The 14,973-nt window shown below is 40.3% G+C and overlaps 1 protein-coding gene across 12 annotated transcripts in view; it reads right to left on the bottom strand.

Annotated features, from left to right (window-relative positions):
- Nucleotides 1-14,973, bottom strand: part of KCNC2 (potassium voltage-gated channel subfamily C member 2) — a 185,875-nt gene that overhangs the window by 170,516 nt on the left and 386 nt on the right. For 3 of the 12 annotated variants that reach the window (XM_029955030.1, XM_029955022.1, XM_029955029.1), the window contains exons 1-2: nucleotides 14,671-14,919; nucleotides 12,823-13,504 (exon numbers count right to left, since the gene is read on the bottom strand). In XM_029955030.1, the coding sequence (XP_029810890.1) occupies nucleotides 12,823-13,485 (663 nt within the window). In that variant the 5' untranslated portion in view covers nucleotides 13,486-13,504; nucleotides 14,671-14,919. Of the gene's footprint in view, nucleotides 1-12,822; nucleotides 13,505-13,682; nucleotides 13,726-14,160; nucleotides 14,182-14,670; nucleotides 14,921-14,973 lie in introns of those variants that run through there. The other 9 variants (XM_029955031.1, XM_029955027.1, XM_029955026.1 and 6 more) reach the window with 7 other exon arrangements.

Raw genomic sequence — 14,973 nt, 5'->3', positions numbered from 1 at the left:
CCTCTAGCTTTGGAGTCTACACTAGATAGTTCCATTTTGTACAAATTATGCAAAAGTTAATATTTTCTTGGGCCTCAAACCAAAATAATAACAATGCAGAGCTAACATTTCTTATAGAGAGGACTTTTTATTCCATAAAAAGGTGGTGAATTATTATAACCAAAAATTTTATGGAACATACTTGCATCTAATTTCACAACCATAAAATCTATGAAATGGCCATCTATAATTGGGTAATTGACACTGAAATACAAAAGAAAACTCACAAAACATAATACAAAATAGTATAGTGTTAAATCCCCTGAAAGAAGAACTAAGGATAAACCAGACTCTCAAATCATATAATCACAGAATCTTGGATTAGAAAAAAGTCAGGTTTTTCTTGTCTCACTGTACGACAGAAACTAGGAAGACATTCCTGATTTCTCTCTCTGCCTCATTCACTGCACCTAATCAATCAACAGCTCCACTTTTAACTATGTTCATTTTACTTCATCTGTCTGACCACTGTCTAACTCAGGCCACCAGTATCTCTTACCCGGATTACTGCAATAACATGCTAAACTATAGTCCTCCTGACACACTGCACTCGTCAGAGCCAGCCAAATCTCCTCGTCAGGTACACAGATTACAGAACGATATTCCCAGTTACAAATCTGTATGCCATTGTGCTGCTAAAAATCCTTCAAAAGCTCCCTCATTACCACCAGACCTTCTCAGAGAGCTTACCAAAGTTTTGACCCAATCTTAGCTTCTGTCTTCTGCTACATGTCCCGATCCCTGACACAGTGCTGCAGCTGTCCTGAGTTACTTACGGTATCTTGCACAGACCATGCCTTCTTTCCCTTTTAGAGCTTCGTGCAGGCTTTCTCTCTATCTGAAAAGTCTAGCTATCTCCTCTTCATCCTCAGGTACCAATACAGACATATTTCCTGCAGGAATTTTTTTCCAACCTTGGCAAGACTATGTTAACTTCCAGAATACACTGTGCATGCTTCTCCTGGAGATCACATGTCATTACACTGTCACTTTCCTTTTGTTGTTCTCTTCCATGAGACCACAATCTTCTTAAGGGCAGGAAATACACCTTCACATTGCCAGTTGCAAAATGCCTTATATATAATACATACGTGTTAGATATTGTTCTAATTAATCACTACTTATTCTTGAGGAATAAAATTGAGTACCTACAATTTCCAGACAGTTATCCAGTATCCACATGAGAAATCTCAGGAACAGTCAACTTATATTTTCATGGACTTTCTAAATGCTCAAAAACTTCCTTAAGTTATGCTATTGCAACAATACAATCCCCCCCAAAAAAAACTAATGCTTGCCCTAAAAAATGATAGATGGTGATAATGATGATGATGATGATGATGATGAAGATGATGATAGAACTGACATTTATAAAACCAGGCACTATGCTGAACTCTTTTTTTCACGTTTATTTATTTTTGAGAGAGAGAGAGCATGAGCAAGGTAGATGCAGAGAGAAGAGGGGACAGAGGATCTGACGTGGGCTCTGGCTGACAACAGAGAGCCTGATGCGGGGTTTGAACTCATGAACTATGAGATCATGACCTGAGCCACAGTCAGATCTCAACCAACTGAATTACCCAGGTACCCAATGGATTCTTAACATGAATATACTCAGTCTACTTTCATAACAGTTCTTTAAGTCAGATACTATTATTACTTCTCAGTCCAGATGAAGAAAAAAAAAGGCTTAGAAAAGCAACTTGGTGAGTCATACAGCAAGCAAGTGGTAGAGTCAGGATTCACACTCAGCCAGCTGAGTCTAGCCCTTAGCATTAATTCATTCCCACCTCAAAACCAAATGTCAGACAGCCAGTCTTCCAACTCTTTGACCTTAAAAAAATCTGTAGTAAAATAACAATAATAATAATAATAATTAATACAAGTAAAAAATAAAAACATAGTTAACTTTGTTTTATACTGGCTTCCGGGGTCACCTGGGTGGGTCAGTGAGCTGAGCATCTCACTTCAGCTCAGGTCATGATCTCACGGCTTGTGGGTTGAAGCCCGGCATCGGGGTCTGTACTGACAGGTCTGGAGCCTACTACAGATTCTGTCTCCCTCTCTCTCTGCCCCTCCCCCCAATCATTCTGTCACTCTCGCAAAAATAAATAAAAATCGAAAAAAATTATTAAGCTGGCTTCCAAATTCATCTGTCCATGAAACTCTTTTGAGGAACAACCTCTGGAGAGATATCCTGGAGAACGGCAGATCTATAAAATGCACTTTGGGAAATAATGGTCTAAGTATGATTATTGTCCTAATTCACTGTTAAATTGTATTTGCTCTTGTAATGGTCATATCAAAGTACTGGCATATACTGGGCCAGGAGCCAACTGCAGCTCCAAAGATGATCACCTGATCTGAATCTTATCCAAATCTTACTACTGAATTCAAATATCTGGAGTGAAACCCAATGAGCAAAATCTAGACATCATCTTAACATTATTTCTAGGCACATCTAAGATTCAGAACCACTATTTTGGAATACACTATGTTTTCCAAATAATAGCGTTCAGTCTTGCCCTGGACTGGGCATCTCACATCTTATCTTATAAGGAAATCTCCTTTTGAAGTCCAAATCCTTTAACTCCAGTTTCAGTCTTCCTTATCTCAAGCCTCTTCTCCGGCCCTCTGGTCTTTCTATTACCAATTATCACATGGCATAGCATTCCTCCATGTTTGCACACTACCCTGTTGACCTTCCTCTTGATTTTTGGAAAACACTTACTTATCTTTTGGAAGTTAACTAAAATGTCATGTCCTCTGTAGAAGAAAGTGGGTCCATCCCCAGTTTGTGTGTTCGTACTATACTAATGTCTCTATTATGGTGTTTAATGTATTGAGTCATAACTATGGTTGTACAAGTCTTCTTTTTCAACAGAACACAAGTGTCTTAAAGGGAAATGTCAAATTTTAACACATCTTGCATTCTCAGTACAAACCAGTCCTGACCAATAATTGAAGCCCCATAACTGTCAGCTGAGAGATTCAAAAGCATTTTAAAGCTTTTGTCTTTGGTGCTTGGTTCTCTTCCAGTTTGTTTAGCTAAGAGAAAAATGTAGTAACACCTGATGACAACACACTATTTCATCAGCCAATCAAAAGAGAGGAAACACAAAAGGTTGTTGATAAAGAAACCCAGCACTGAAGCACAAAGTCACCTACTCAGAAATAATGTTAGGGGTACCTGGGTGGCTCAGTCGGTTAAGCGTCTGGCTTCTGCTCAGGTCATAATCTCACGGTTCTTGGGTTCAAGCCCTGCGTCAGGCTCTGTGCTGACAGCTAGCTCAGAGCCTGGACTGTGCTTCAGATTCTGTATCTCCCTCTCTCTCTGACCCTCCCCTGCTCGTGCTGTCTTTCTCTATCTCTCAGAAATAAATTTAAAAAAAAAAAAACATTTAAAACAAATGTTTTAAATACCGTTACCAAGAAACCATCTAAGATGGAGAAGTCAGAGATGAGTTAAGTCAATGATTGATAAATAAATAGAAGAATGAACACATTTTAAAAACCAATACTCTATTAAAAAAGAATCTAAAGAACAGAGACTATGCACATTACAACTAAAAACTGAACAGCACACTCACAGAAGGAATTCAGGCATTCAGTTAAGAATGCTGTTTTTGCATTGAAACTAATCAATTTTGAATGTTGCTGAAGCCTATTATGCATTAAAATATGCTTGATTTCATAACCTTCTTGAATTTTATACCTCTGGCATTGTACTCTAAATATCAAAGCACCATCAACACCATTATGAACCTGGAAATTAAGCATAAGCTCACAAGTCAATCTATATCAATCATGATACAGATATAATAGTCCTTCAACTCTTATATGACTGTGAGAGGTTCACTCAGGCTTGATCATAAAGTTCCAATAGCTTAAAAAATATATACTTGCAGTTTACATTCTCTTTCCCAAAAAAGGGCCAGCTAAGGCTCTATTCTGTCCACTTCCTACTCAATTTATATGAAAGACAGGTTTCATTAAAGATATTTTCAAAACTTTCATAATGGCCTTTTCACTGCTTACCTCAAGAGAGAAGCAGGGCAATTCAAAGGATAAATCAAACTATAGTAACTGTACTGTCCTGTTTTCCCAAATATAAATTTTACTAATTTTAACCACATTAATACATCAAAATAGTAAGGAAGTTAATTCTTGCTATGATTACTTTACTATTTTTCCAATACAATTATTATACCATATTCACTTTTAGCAAATAGCACTTTACCCTAAATCAATAAACATAAAAATATCAAATTAAGCAACCCTATATTTGCATTTCTCTTGTATAATTTGAAAATGCAGGCACAAATTTGACATAAATTCTGAACAATTTCTGCTGTTTTCATTGAACCCAATCTAACAAACTACTCAAAAATTAACTGTATATTGGACCAAACAGTTTTTGGTTAAACTTGTTGTCTTAAATTTAGAATTAACAATATTATTTGGATATATTGAAAAAAATTACTTAAATTGCTATTTTATTTAAAAATGTATTTGTATTTTATCATTTGGTGAACAAGTTAAAAATTCTGGACAAAGTATTGGTGTAAGGTAAGGCCAAAAGGTGGCATATTTTCATCTCTGTAACTCTCCACGGAGACATCTCAAAGGAGAAAACACCTTCCATTGCTGAGATGAAATCACAGAAGACCAGCCAAGAAAGTCTATATTGACCTTTCCGTCAATTTTCATAGATGTCAGCAATGTTGTAAGATACATAAAGAGTAGCAAAACTCTAAGATCTGATAGCAAATCACCAGGCTCTTCAAACAGAAAATAAAGAAGACATGACTGAGGTGTCTGCATACAATTTTCTTTAATATGTGGAACGCTAAGGAAGTGTCAGATTACAAAGATGTCCTTAGTATTATGAACTTTCAGAGAAAAAGGTCAGTCAATTGCCGGCAGAAATTATTTAGAGTGTCTTTTTCCCAATACTACCAGTGACATTTTGGCCCAAGTTCTTCTGTTTTGGTTCCTGTAAAATTCATTCTCTCAGACACCCCCAAAATTTTAATGCTGTTTTACATTTCATCACCATCTGGTAAACACCAACCTTGACAAACTACCCACTGAAGAAAGGCTAAAGGAAAAGATTTTCTGCCCTATATTTACTGGCCTCACAACAACATCCAATCTCATTTGCAGATCTTAACAAGAACTCCAATCTTTCACTTCACTGATTCACCAGTTATCTTGTGTAAAACCACCACAATCTGGTTAATTACATGTAAGAAGACAATGCTTTATAAAATATATTAACCATTACTGATAGAGTGAACTAAGTTTGCACTGACAAATTCCAAACACAGTCAATCAAGTAAGAGTAGAAAAACATATTATAAAAGGCACACATGCACAAAGAGATAAAGGGAAATACTAGGAGGTAAATGCATCAGCAGGTTAGTTTTGAGGCCTTAAAGGCAGTAGAGCAGCACGAAGTAGAACTGGCAGAGAACGCAGCAATGGAAGGCTGCACCTGGAGGAGGGTCTGGAAATAAAGTGAATACATAAAACAGTATCAATTTGCCTGCTATTCCTGAGCAACAGAAGAGGGAAGAGGACAGACCCTCCCCCAAACTATTCCTAACATGCTTGCTGCTTCCCAAGAGCTAAAGATGGCGCATCTAATGTTGAATACAGTCCGGACTAAGCAACTGAGATTGAATGGGAAGAGCAGCCTAAGTCAGCAGGTCTAGATTCTAGCCTTGCTCCTGTCACAAGCTAGCCACAGCTATGAACAAGGCAGCGCCTCTGCCATGAACTGAGGCAATTCTGCCAGGTGATCACCAGTGTCCTTCCAATTCTATGTCTCATGAACACCAGCAGTCTGTCATATATACCAGCAATCAATCTCATTTAAAGAGCATGTATTTTAGATACATATGTATAATACATACACACGTGCACACGTGCACACACACACACACACACACACACACACACACTAATATTCTCAAATCAAAACTTTAAGCCATATTCCTACAAAACTCTTTCATTAATGTTTAACCATATAAAAATTTTATAAACCTATTCCCTGAGTATGCATCTATGTTAACAACAATGAATGTATCCTCTTTTTATGTAAACATGTATATCTTGAAATAGAAAAACGATTTTCCCTAAAGAGAAATATAGAACACTATATAATACATATATATTTACCTTTAAATATTCTTCATTAGTGAGTACACTAAAATATATATTTATTGGAAGTGTGCTAGACAGCATACTATTCTGTTTATTCTGATAAAATGAGTTGTGAAAGAGATTAGAACTAAATAATTTGACATTATTTGGTAAACACTTAAATGTGTTAGGCATATCTGTAAATCCTCAAGTGAATAGGACTTTTCCTTCTGCGTAAGACATAGGAAAGGGAAAAGAATGGTGTCTTTGACAAGATACTTTTCAAATGAAAATAAAACTGAGAATATCTAATCAGTTATCCTTGTGGTGGATGGATATACACCTGCACTGAATCTTAGATTTAGGAAATGATGGAGCCAATCATCTTTATGGGTTGCATGACAGACCCACAGCAAAATGATTTCCTGAGATCAATATGTGGTTGAGGGAAAGCTGTTTTCAATGGAAACAGGAAGCTAGGAGCTAACCTGTTTCTATGGTAACCAGAGCAGCAGCTACCCAACAGCTGTAGGGGAAAAAAGGGCAGAAAGTTATAAATGTGAAAAAAAAACAAAAAAAAGTCGATCCTGGTTTACTTCATTAGTGTAATGGCCCTTAGAGTACAATCACAATGAGGGCAGACATTTCGTTCCTCCCCCGCCCCACTCCCAGGGGTGTTTAGCAATCAGTATCCTATTTTTCCTCCAAACCTCAAAATCTAAAAGCTGGAAAGAAGTTTGGATATAGCTAGTCCAATGTGTCATCCCCATTTTCTTTTTTCCAGAGTAAGTCAAAGTAAATCAAGACTCAGGAAGATGCAGTAAATTCTCCAAGGTCACACAGCTGGTTGTGAAATCCAGGTTAGCGCGTGGGTCTCATATATCCCACCCAGGCAGTTTTCCAACGCTGCTGCCATATAGTCTCTACTCCCGCTCTCTCCTCTTCCTAAACACCCACATTTTAGTCACTTTCTGTGAAAATATTGACTATATGATATTAAAATTAATCACCACCCGTAAATGTATAAGAGAAGTAAAAGCAGTGCTATCTATTCATAATATATTTATATGAGAGAGACTGCTTTTTGAAAAAGAGTCTGAAATTATGTCCTTCATAATGAAAATGAGTCCTTCATACTTCAAAAAGAAATGGATTACGTTTGTATAAAATATTGATGGTTATTGTTTAGGCTATGATGCCTAAGCATAATATGTTGCCACTACATATTTACTTCTGGAGATCACTGCTTATCTGTTATCGGTCCTTTAGTGCCCTTTACTATTTCATTTAGACATATTTTTAAAGGTTCCAGTAATAAGAGGATGTGACTCAGAAGTTCAAAAAATATGAGACCTGAAATTGTACTTTTTGTACAATAAATGATAATGATATATATCATCAAATGGGAAAGGTTGACCTGCATATTTCTACATAAGGCTACACATTCCTTGTTTTCAGCTGCTTTAAAAATCAGGTTCTCAACAGAGAAGAAAAGTTTCCTTAATTTGCATTGGTTTTGTCAACTCAAGTCTACAAATGAGCTCTTAGCAAATATCACAGAATAAAGTCATACCTAATCTGTCCAACTACATTCACCTTTGGCACGCCTAATACTCAGCAATGAATTAAATCACTTAGTTTGTGATCAAATACACAGCTGAAAATATAATTTTCTGTTGAACTTACTTAATTCTTTTTTTTTAATTTACATCCAGGTTAGTTAACAAATAGGGCAATAATGACTTCAGGAAGGAGGAACTTACTTGATTGTTTTAATGATGTATTGAATTAGGTACTCTCTGAACCTATCCAATACTCAGAATATAAGCATAAAGTTAATTAATTTGTGAACTGCACAATTAATTGCCTGGAAAGAGTCAAAAGACACTTAGATGTTTATATGGGCAAACGCAAAAACACCAGACTATTTACAGCAGACTTTTTTCAGGGGTCTGAAGTTTGGATTAGTATTATCATATAGTTGGCCGTGACTTTTAATTAAATTGGAAAGGATGAAGACAGTTGGCCACACCCTAAATAATTTGGTTGTTTTGTAGAAGTACAGCCTTCATCATATTGTCCAATAATATTGCATAGACAGAGCCAATAAATCACTTTAAAAACAGCAAAAGTAAGATAACACTTTCATAATAAAATAAAGACTAATAATACTTAATACCATCATTTCTAAATAAAACACTTTCCTGAATGTGTCAGGCAATATTTTTTTGAGGAAAACTTATTTATAATAACTCTGGAATTTTTTTGCATTTCTTAATTTAATAGATAATGTTTTTAGAAAATGTTTTATCATAAATAGAGTGGTGAGCTTACTGAGGGCAAAAAAACTGTATCTTCTCCATATATCCCCAGTAGCTGACACAGTTGAGTGACTGCATAACCAATATTCACCGACTAAATAAATATTCTAAAAGTTCTAATAATTGACAGTAACTTTTTATGAACAAGCTATATTTGGCCAATAATACTTTAAACTTCAGCAATACTTACAAGAGAAAAATTAATACTTATCCTCTTTAATCTTAATACGTGACTCAAATAATCCATTCCTTATTATAATTTTTTAACTTAAGCATTACACTTAAAGCTAAGAAACAGTTATTTAGATCACTTCTTTCCTGTTTTATTTATGGTTTAACAAAGAGGAAAAAATAATCCATAAAAAGTAAATTAAGTATGTACAATTCTGAATCCAATTCTATATATAGAAATTTAAATTTTAATAGTTTCAAGGAGTATATTTTAATAATTCTGTGGAACTAAACCAATTTAAAATGCTAATAAAGTGAGTATTTTTAAAAGCTAAAAAATGATGGATTCACTGTCATAGCCCGTATATGATTCAGGATGATATGCACATAATGACACATTAGGTAAAGCCTGGAGAACACATATGAGATGATCTAGACCCAAAGACCAAAAAGGCAACATCTTAAATGTGGTTCCATGGCAGTTATTCTTTCTATGCTCTTTAAAGGTAAAAGAAAAACAAAATGCCCTACCAGCTAACCAATGATAAACAAGTCACCAAGGAAGAGTCACCCCGTAAAGTATAACCTAATTCAATAGTCTTTACTCTCTTCCCCCAAAGTAAGCAAAATGAAGAGAGAGGAGAAATTTATAACTGCTTTCAACACTTTAACATCGGAAACAAATTATTTAAAATATTTTGATTCTGGTATGTTGACCTCATCTTTTTTTTTTTTTTTTTAACTTCTAAAGACTCTAAAAGTTTGACCAAAGAATTTTGGCCTGGCACCTGTCCACTTACCTATGATATAATGTTTTCAGAAAAAGCACATACACCCTCATTTCTCTTAAACTTCGATATTAAATTGGAAATATACAATGCATAACATTTTCACAAATACATCTATGCATCCTTGATTTTTGCTATTTGTAAATATCGCTCAATGGCCTCAACAGAATAATCTCTCCTTTTCTTTCCTGATCTCGTTTTTTTTCAGAACAGGTTTCCATGACAACTTATATTTGATTTCTTATAAATTCCTATTTTGGAATACTATCCTTACAAACTTATTAAGTATAAAATATAAACTTTCTTACTAAGTTAACATGAACAATTTTGACCTTTCGAATATGTATTTACATCATAAATTTAAAGCAATAGAGGAGGGAGAAATGCCAGCCAAAACAAAAAGCAAGAATACAATGTTATAAAAATCAACTAATTATCCAGTTCCTATCACTGTGGTTTCATTCCGGCACTTTAGATCATAGAAGTTAGAAATAAAACATATCTATTATACAACTGAGCCAATTTCCTCAATATTGGGAAAAGATAAAGACGATGATGACATGAATAACAAATTGAAATAGGAATTCAGTTAAAATTGTTCTTCTCAAGTATATCAATAAAAGATGAACTAATGTAAAAAAAGTAAAGAGGGTTTATAAAAGTTAAATACTTAACTTCTATTAAGAATGAGACTTGTGGCAGTAAGACCACAGCTGAAGCAAACGACTTGACAATCGACTTATGTCTCCTAGAAGCATGTTCATGCAAAATATTAATTTCATCCTGTGACCTCCCAATGTAATTCTATTTATCAAACTAGTCAGATAACATTAAGTCATGCCATCATCTGAACTAAAAGTGTTCATATAAAAATATTAAATCACATTTCAGTAAAATGGTGACTTTTGGTCATGTTTTTTCAGGCAACCCCCAATAACTTGAAAAGGGATTTCCCTGAAGACAAGCCCCACAAATGTTAGCCAATCTGAAAGAAAGCAAAGCATTACATATCAAATGGTCAATAAGCATGCAAAGTTCAAACAGGTTCAAGAAGTTAATTCAAATCCCATATTTTCACACTAATGTTGGGTGGTGCAGGGTAAAAACTCTACAAAGACCTCTACCAAAGGTCATAGATGAGCTTTCAAAGTTAGAAGTCTAGTAAGTGTCTTATCCTGCATTAGATCTCAACAGCAACACGATCTGCAGAGATTTCATAAGCCAGTCAGTTATAATCAGTGATTGTGGAAAAAGGGCCTGGGGAGGATGTCATGAGACCTCCAGCATAATTTTGGATCTGCTATTAACTTGCTGAATGACCTTGGCCATCACTTAGCATCTGCAGTCTTCATTTTCCTTATTTATAAAATAAAGGGTTTTCATGAAGTGACCTCAAGGAAATTTTCCAGATCTGTGATTCTCAGCTGATTCTGCTTCTAATGGGTCTTCGACCTTGTGTTAATCTCTAATACATCTGTGTTCTTGCCTCACCTAAAATGGATATATGTCAAACCCTTACTACTGTTACAATGAAATCTTAGGGAGATTTTTGTAAAACTGTTTTCAAGTTAATATCCTACCCTTTGACCAATAATAATCAATAAAATCAATTTCCATAACAATAATAAAAATGAAATACCATCTTAAAGTTTTTGCTATCCAATCTAGCCCATAATAAAATCTATTATATTATCATGGGGAAAGATAATAAAACATTCTGTCTTTTTTATAGCACGCAATCTGGAAAAAAAAAATCACATGATGAGCCTGAAAACAAATTCAGATTATCTTTTTAGCCACCAAGTGGAAAGAGCACTCTGGCACTCAGCTGCAATAAAACAAAACAACAAAATAAAAAAAAAAAAAAAAACCGACAGATGTAATAGTCATGAGTCTTTAAGTAAATACGCACTTGTTTTTGTTTTTGTTTTGAAATCCAACTCCTGTTGAATTTATAGAATGGTCTTAACAGGAAGATTTCAGAGTTGGAGTTATTAATTCCATATTCAAATATGATAATGTGGACATACTAAAGTTTATGTAAGCATTTAAATGCCAGATTCAACAGAAGAGCAATGCTTAAAATTGTCTCATTCATGTTCTATTTCAAACTGAAAACAAAACATATCCTCAGACTTCTACAGTGGTATCAGAAGCATGTCTTCTGGCAAGTTATTGGACAGACAGTTGCATAATATCTCAGATGTAGAGACTTCTGACATACAGAAGAAGACAATAAAGAGGATAGAGCCCTAGTGAAGCTGCCTTGTGGGTATTTTTTCCCAGTGTCAGAAACAAACCAGACAAACAAAGTTGCAAAGATTTAACTAAATACAGTCCTCCGTGCTCATGTATAATTAAAAACCATTCACACACTATAATTTTTTGGTTATTTATATTTCTTTTATTCCCTTTACACTAGAGAAACCAGTATTGGTTACTTTATAGTCCCTTCATGGGAGTCTGAAAAATTAATTGGGAGTGTCAAGGACTAAATTTAAACTGTCATTCAAGCTAGAAACTGGAAAAAAAAATGGAGGATGGACTCACAATCTGAAGAGTAAAATAAAGTTTGCAACGATCTAAACTGCCCAGATTTAGACAATGTGACTAGACGAGCATCACCAAAGTGACCAATTCATAGTTAACCTGTAAGAAAATATGGATACAGCCCAAGGGGAAAAGGACCAGGCTCCCGATTTCAATGTGCAGGTGGGCTCTCTGGTCAACTCACTGGGCAAAGCAATTCATCATTCTTCCCCCACCAAGGAGACAGGCCCAAACAGCACTCAGGAGAGACTCTTCACAAAATGACCCCCTGGCACCCCCCTCTCCCCTCCCAGCCACCCAGGTGTATTCCATTTTCCCTTCTCTGTCTTTAGATCAGATCCCTACTTGGAGCCACCGTTCTGAATGAGTCAGATGTGGAGTGTCGGGCCTCACTGAGAATGTCAAATCGTGATGACCAGAAGGCCTGAAGAAACATCCAAACTAAAGGAAAAGTTGGAAGAAATGAGTCAGGGAAAAAAACAAAAACCAAGATGAAGCTCGATACCAGTTTCAGGACAAGGTTGCAGAGAGACTTGCGAGAGGTCGACCTTTGCCCTTCAGTTCCCATCTGCTAGAGTTAAGTCTCGGTTTGAGTTGAGGAGAGGTGGAGGATGGAGGGGGCGGGAGGAGGGGGGCGGGGGTCCCTTTGTTTACCTTGCACCAGACGGGCTTCTCATCTCACCCTTGGGGAGCCCTGTTCCCTCGCCCTCCCAGCCCCTCCCGCACCCCAGAGACCCCCGGTGGAAGAGATCAGAGAGTTGGGGAAGGAGCCGGAGGAGCAGGGAAGGGGGCGGTTCTGGCCTTACCCTTGCGGCTCTGGACGAGTAGGGGTCCTCGAAAAGGGCCCACATGCGGGGCTGCAGCCTCCTCCAGCGGCCAGACTTGCCGTCGGGGCCCCCCAGGCCCGCGGCGTCCTCGATGCCCAGCCTCTTGGCCGCCAGGTCCTCGTCGTCGCCCGGGTCGCCGCCGATGAGGTCGGGGGTCTCGAAGATGTCGAGCGCCTCCTCGGCGTCGCGGTGCTGCCGGTAGGTCATCCAGCAGCAGGGCTCCACGTCCGTCTCGTCGATGCCCCAGAAGGCCAGCTCCTCCTCGAAGAGCGGCCCGCACACGTCGGCGGGGCAGTGCAGCTTGCCGGTGCGGTAGTAGTTGAGCACGTAGGCGAAGACGCCCGGGTGCCGGTCGAAGAAGAACTCGCGGCCGCCGCCGCGGGGACTGCAGTTGCCCGCGCCGCCCTCAAAGCAGCCGCCCGGCCCGGGGGACAGTGGGGGCGGTCGCGGCGGCGGCGACAGCGAAGGGGGCGACGGCTGCAGCCTGTCGCCCGCCGCCGTCAGGCAGTCGCCCGGGGGCTCGGAGGCGGCGAGAAGGGCCAGGCGCGTCCCGGGCAGGGTCTTGAGGGTGCTGCGGTAGGTCTCGTGCCGGGTGCCCCCGACATTGAGGATCACCCTCTCGTTGTTCTCGATCTTGCCCATCTCTGTGGCTCAGACATGACTGGGGGGAGGCGAACACAGCGCCAAGTTAAAGATCTCGGCCGTCAGAGCCGCGCCGTGACCCCCACCCCCACTCCGAGCGCCAGTCCCAGGATGCAGGGCTGGAGACGCGCGGGGGACAAACGACCCTCCCAGGAGCAAATGCGCGCCCAGCCCAGTCCCCGCCTCCAGCAGCACACCTTCCCCAGGCTTCCAGAAAACTAAGGAGGGCGTGCAAGCTTCCCTGACCTTCCAGGACACCTTCTTCCCGGCCTCCCACCTCTCTCCCCTGGCTCCGATCTCTCCTACTTCATCTTTCCACCCTTCACCTCCCCCCACCCCCGTCCCTTCTCACAAACAACCAGCTTCTAGGTCCTAGCCCCCACCCCTCCTCTCTCTCCAGACCCCTTTTCCCCTCCTCCCATGTCCGCTTTCTCTCCCCCTGCCCCGGCCCCTCTCTTCCGCTCTCCCAGACCCTCTCTCCGCCCCCCACCTCTGGCCTGGAGGCGCTTCTCTTAGGTTAGGAGTTTTCCCTGCGGAGACAACTTGGCAGTGCGGGCTGAGAGCCCCCGGACGGGGCGGGGAGCCCCCATAACGCGCGTACCCTCGGTACTCCGGACGGCTCGCAGCGCCCCGGCACTCGGGGGGTGCCCTTTGCGTGCCCTGTTCGCGGCTCACCTCCACTCTCCCTCACGGACCAGGCAAAACAACAACAACAACAACCACGCAGAAGTCAAAGCACAAAAACCCCCCAGCTGCTGCCTTTCACCAAGGAGACCTGTGACTAATTTCCTGATCCAATTTCCTTTTCACGTTGTTGTTGTTGTTGTCGTTGTTGTTGTTAATATTATTACTTGGGAAAGGAAACCACTAACTAGGATCCATTTTTGAGAATACGAGTGACCAACGCATCCCACCCCGTGCCCCTTTCCAAGAAAAACAAACGCCGGGGGGAGGTTGGGGGGGGGGGCCTTGCTTTCTAGGAGGGGCGAGGCCCTGGGGAAAGCCGCTGGAGGCACACCCCCTGGATCCCTGAGCTCACCGCGTCCCCGTTTCCAGTCCCCCAGCCACCTCTCCCCAGGGCTTCACCTCCACATTCCTACTGCGGAATAGTGGGGGGATGCCCGCCTGCAGGGTCAGCATGCCCTTCCCGGCAGATCACCCCCTTTCCCTCCCGCCCCCAGATACCTTAACGAGCCCGACCGAAAAGTGGTTCTGCTCTGGTTTCCGAGCGGACGAGCTTCTCCGGGCAGCCGGACTGAGTCCTGACACCCAGCCGAGCAGCCCTTCTCCAACGAGAAACTACTTGTTGGCGTTTTCCGGGTTCGGGTGGTTGGGCCGCTCCTCCGGGCGCTGGGGTCGCGGAGCCAGCCCCCGCCGGCCACCGGCCGCGCTCCCCGCCTTCATTCTGCGAGCTGCGGGCTCGCCCCGCGCCGACCTCGGCGCCCAGAGTCGGCATCGCGCAGGGCTGGGAAAACCATGGAGCTCGGG

Source organism: Suricata suricatta, chromosome 10 (assembly GCF_006229205.1).
Source record: "Suricata suricatta isolate VVHF042 chromosome 10, meerkat_22Aug2017_6uvM2_HiC, whole genome shotgun sequence".
Lineage (NCBI taxonomy): Eukaryota > Metazoa > Chordata > Mammalia > Carnivora > Herpestidae > Suricata > Suricata suricatta.
Note: the sequence above shows the minus strand (reverse complement) of the source record. Positions and strands in the feature narration are given on the sequence as shown.